The 5,000-nt window shown below is 61.6% G+C and overlaps 1 protein-coding gene across 1 annotated transcript; it reads left to right on the top strand.

Moving 5' to 3' along the window:
- Positions 1-4,335: 4,335 nt before the first annotated feature.
- Positions 4,336-5,000, top strand: EMIHUDRAFT_447070 (hypothetical protein). The gene has a single exon (XM_005786970.1). It carries the CDS (start codon positions 4,393-4,395, stop codon positions 4,636-4,638), a length of 246 nt encoding a protein of 81 aa, XP_005787027.1. The 5' UTR covers positions 4,336-4,392; the 3' UTR covers positions 4,639-5,000.

The raw sequence follows: 5,000 nt of genomic DNA, 5'->3' as shown, positions 1-5,000 counted from the left end.
CACGCGCGCGCGAGTGCACGCCCTGAGCGCACGCCGCAGGGGTGGGGCGGACGGCGTCTCTTCACACCGCGGCCGCCGTGAATAGGAGCACACCCTCGCCGACGACCCGGCCGCGGTCCACGTGGGCGGCACCATCGCCATGGCGCTCATCTACTACACCAGCTGCTGCAGCGGCAGGGCACGGCCGACGACGCTCGACTACAAGCCGCTCGCGCAGGCTGTCGCCATGCTCCGCTTCATCAGCCGCGTCCCCGGCTGGGGCGACATCGCGCCCCTCTCGCCCATCACGGGCCCGCGCGGCCCGCTCAACGGCTGGCAGGAGCCAAAGCACTGGACGGACGATGGCTGGGCCGGCAGCCTCGACCCCGCATCGCCGGCCGCCTGATGTGCGCGCAGGCGCTCTCTGCAGGGACGCGGCGGTTCCTAGGCGCCCCGCGCGGAGGGTGTCGGAGGGTCGAATCGGAGGAGAGGGGGCATGGTCACGGCCGCTGTGGTGGCGCGGGCGCGTAAGCGCGCTGTGCGGCCAGGCCACATCGCGCCGCGCACTTTTGTACACAAGCACGCATTCTGTCCAGGTAAGCATATATGCGCGACATGTGACGCACATGCACAGGCTTGGCACGGCCTGGTAGAGTGGCATTTGGTGTTGTGAGACCTCGAGGCCGAGGGGGAGACGTCAGACGTGCTGCGCCGGCGATGCCGAGAAATGCGCATCTCCTGAATTGTGTTTCGTTTAGCTTAAGCTCCAAGCTCTTTTGTCTATTACAACAGCGAGACCTGTCACGGAGCTGCCCGGAACTCCAACTTTAACCCTTCATAGCTCCAAAACGTACCTGCGGATTTCTTCCCTATTTGCGCGGGAGCAGGATTGCGATCTGCGCTTGTTCGATTTCGAGAGCTTCGGAGGCTTTGGAAAGGAGGTTCGCAGCACCCTGAGGGAGGCGGCGAACCAGCTGAGCAACAAACTTTCGCATGCTCAGCACCTGGACGAGGTCACATGGACAACCAAGAACTGGGACGGTGAACGAGCTAGCGTGCGGGGAGAGCGGCATTGTGCATGCGCCGTCCGATGGTCTGCTGCCCCGCGCAGCAACCGTCGGGCGACGACCCGGGGGCCAAAAACCCGGCGGCGACGGCGCTCTGGATGGGGCGTGACCTCCTGCCTCCAACCTCCTTCCTTTTTGAGGCTCGTTGTGCGAGTATATGGGACACGATGTCTCAAATATGAGGGGTTTTGACTCCTACCGGCTCCTGACGCTATCCCTGGCAGCTCTAATGACCAGGATCAGTAGTGCTATGATAGAGGCTGCCCATACTAGCGCAGGAGCTGCCACACTCGCCCGGACCGTCCCCCTCTGGGGCCGGTTCCGCAGCCCGCGAGAGCCGACAGCGGGGCCGTGCCGCGGGTGCCTACTGCCGAGTGCCACAAACACTGCGCCGTCCCGCCACCACCTACAGGCTGTCTTGTGTGATGGTTGGGATGTCCAAACGCCACCATCTTGGCTCTTGCGACCTCAAACCCGCGAGCTGTATGGGTGGTCCTGACGTCGACAGACGCCCGAGGACCACGGTGAAGCTGAGCCGGAACGCGTCGACAAGTCTCGTCTGAGCCCGTGGCGGTCGCCGGCTGAGTCGCCGTGCACGGCCCGGTACCTCAGGCGTCACCTCCGCAGCCTCGGGTCTCAAACTCCACCACCTCCGCCAGGACGCCGTCGGTGGCACGCTCGGCGGCGAGTTTGTGGCAGCTCCATCTCGAGTACGGCGTCGAGTCTACTCACTCCTGTTGGATCTGTGCACTCCCTGGGACCCAGGGAGTGCACAGATCCAGCAAGCGGTGCGTCCCGGCAGCGCGCGCAGGCTGCGGAGCTGCCACAAACTCGAGACACGCTTTTTTGGGACATTTTCGACGCTTTTGTCCCATATACTCGCACAACATGCCTTGAGCAGGTGTGACGCCGCGCGAGCGACGCTCCGAGATCGCCCGAGATAGCGCGGCGCGGCCCCGAGATCGCCCGAGACAGCGCGAGATCGCCCGAGATAGCGCGGCGCGGCCCCGAGATCGCCCGAGATCGCGCGAGATCGCCCGAGATCGCGCGGCGCGGCCCGGGGCGGGGTGGATGGGTTGGGAGCGAGGGGGCGAAAGTGTTCAGTGCGGTAGATGTTTTAAGCTCGAGGCGCGTGAGCCGGACCTGTGAGCCGGACCACCCCCTCTTGTTCCCTGCGTTGTTGAGCCAGGACTCAACATACTCGGGCTGTCCATCCCAAACTGTCACTCCCCTTTCTCCCGGCCGGGGTGGGGCGCGCGCGGGGGCGGCGGGTGTGCGGCGAGTGTGCGGGATGTCTGTGGGCCCGAGAGCGATATGCCATGTCCGCCTTGCGTTGTTTCATAACATCGAAGGCTAAGCTCAAAAAGATTTAAAGACCGCACAAAAGAAACGCAGCAGCGCTGTCATCGGGCCGTCGAGCCTCCACGCCACCAACGCCGCCGGCCTCCAGAATGTATCACCGATTGCCGTCGCGCCTCACGCTGCTGATTCCGTTACTACTCGCCTGCGCGTCCGCGAGCGAGGGCGAGGAGGCTGCGCCGTCGCCTCACTGGAGCGCGTCGCGCCTGCCGCTCGAGGTGGTGCTCGTCATTCTCGGCGTGCTGCTCTTCCTGCAGTATCGCATGGGACAGAAGAAATTCCAGAAACGCCTAAAGAAGGAGGTGCGGCGGAGGCAGAAGAGCGTGAAGGCGGCGTGACGCTGCAGCTGCGGACGATGGAGCTGACGTGTGCAGTTGTCGAGACGCTGGGCTCTATACGTCGCAAAGCGGAGTCGTCTAACCGCCGCCCAATACTGTGTTGTGCATGTCATCGTACGTAGCAGAATATTCTATGATTCACAACCCGTAAGCTCCTGCTCGCTGTTCTCCCCGATGTCGCGCCGCGCGGTCGGGTAAGTGTGTGCTCGCGCGGCGGCGCGCACGCGCACACTGCGGGCGGGGTGTGAGAATTTTACAACAAAAATCCTTCGCACGACACTGGGCACGGGACTGGCGCGCACTGGCACTGGTGTGAGAAAATGAGATTCTTGTGTGTGACGTGCCCCCCTGTGCATGCTGCACGACGGCCCGTGACTAGTCACGAAGGATATCCGTGTCCTCTCGCTCTGTATGGAGCACGCCCGCCGAGGATGCGAGAGTCGCAAGCTCCCAAAGACAGCCACAGCGAGAGCTACGACAATGAGTCCAGTGAGAGGTCCTCACCCACCATGGAGGTCCTCAGCCTGGCACGCTAGAGCTGTGAGTCCTCCCCGATTGGAGGACCTACCTCTTCGGATCGAGCTCATTGGTCTCAAGAAGTATGACCTGCCGAGCACGTGCTGCGAGCGACACTGCGACTCAGGCTCCCGCGTCACGCCCATCTTTCGGAGAAGAGGTCATCACTTACCACATGGACATGGACATGGACATGGACATGGACATGGACATGGAGCTGACATAGAGGTCCTCAAACAGCCTACAAGAGGTCCTCACCGTTGCCTCCCGCGACGGAGTTCATGGGCCGGGAGAGGATATGACCTGTGGCAGTCGAATGTTGTTGGGCGGCATGCACTGGTCACTACGCCGCGTGACGCCCGTTCCCATCGATCGTGATCGACTTCGAGATCGACCTCTATCTCTGCTCTATCTCTGCTCCGCGAAAAGGTCCTCACTCTGCTGTCCTCACGGAGTCAGAGGTCCTCACCTGACCTCTCGTCGCCACAACTGAGCCCAGGCTTCTCTGTCTGGGCTGGGGTCTCTCTGCGTGGCCAGGCCAGCCGGCGTTGCTATGGACAGCACATAGTCCTGTCTATGGACTATGGTGCGCAACGTCAAGATCAAATCGATTCGCTCATGTGATTCGCTGCTCGGTTCTGCATAGACAGATGAATGTGTGAAGGTGAGCTATATGTGTATGTGCGAGCTGTGTGATCCCGTTGGAAATATGCGCGTCACAATACATCAACAAAACAAGTTAGAGTTGTTTGGTATTGCTAAAAATATCTATCAATACATCTGTCTTTGCACAATCGAACACAAAACAAAGTGTTAGATTTGTTTGGTATTGCTAAAAATCTCTCTCTCAATCGAAACGAGGTATATAGCTCACAAAACATAGAGGGCGTTGTGGGCCAGCTGTTAGTAATGTAAAAAAGGAGAGTTTTTAGGCGAGGCTGTATGTATGCATGTAGAAAGAGGCTGTGGCTCTTGGCAATGCGGCGAAAAGAAGAAATAATAAAAATAAAGATGTACGTGAGACGCCGATTTTTGAGGGAACAGCCTGGCATCGCTGCATCGCAGATTCGATCCAACAAGGCTGTCGGCGACTGTGAGTCCTCGCTGCGCTCGACTGCCGCCCAGCCACCATCATGCCGGGCCTGATCGCCATCGTCAAGGCCGCGGCGGCGAGCACCGTGCTGCTGCTCCTGGCTGGCGATGCAACCATGGTTCTCATGCGGGGCAATGTGGAGTCGGCGCTCAGCCGCCAGATCGCCTCCTTACAACAGGAGGTACGCGGCCTCCCGGCGGGCGGGATGGGCATGAGCAGCAGCCACCTGCGGCTGGGCCGGCTCAGGGCAGGCTCGGGTGGCGTGCGGCCAGCCGTGCTACCCTGATGTGCGCTCTGAGGCTGCTCAAGCGCCAAACCGTACATACTCCCTTTGTCCAGTGCCCAGACCGACGCGATCCGCGGGCCACTAGCCGGTCCCACGGCTCGCAGCGACCCCGACGGCGGGGCGTTGCTGCCCCATGAGTTGCCAGCACACACCGCACTGTCCCGCGGTTGCAACGCGGGTGGACCGCCAAGGAGCACGCCGAAGTGCCTTGCCCTTGATAGTCCTTCCCGTAGAGAGGCGAGGGAGGAGCCGCACCGCCTGTAGCAGGCTGGCTAGCGGACCACTCTGTCAGTCCAACGCTACGCGTGTGTCGGTGCCGTCGTCTGCCTTGCCGGCCGACCGGCGCCGAGTGTCTCCTGTGT

Source organism: Emiliania huxleyi (genome assembly GCF_000372725.1).
Source record: "Emiliania huxleyi CCMP1516 chromosome Unknown EMIHUscaffold_1478, whole genome shotgun sequence".
NCBI lineage: Eukaryota > Haptophyta > Isochrysidales > Noelaerhabdaceae > Emiliania > Emiliania huxleyi.
Note: the sequence above shows the minus strand (reverse complement) of the source record. Positions and strands in the feature narration are given on the sequence as shown.

Excerpts from the sequence above, each read along its gene's own strand:
- EMIHUDRAFT_447070 (XM_005786970.1), top strand. The coding sequence starts at position 4,393 with ATGCCGGGCCTGATCGCCATCGTCAAGGCCGCGGCGGCGAGCACCGTG.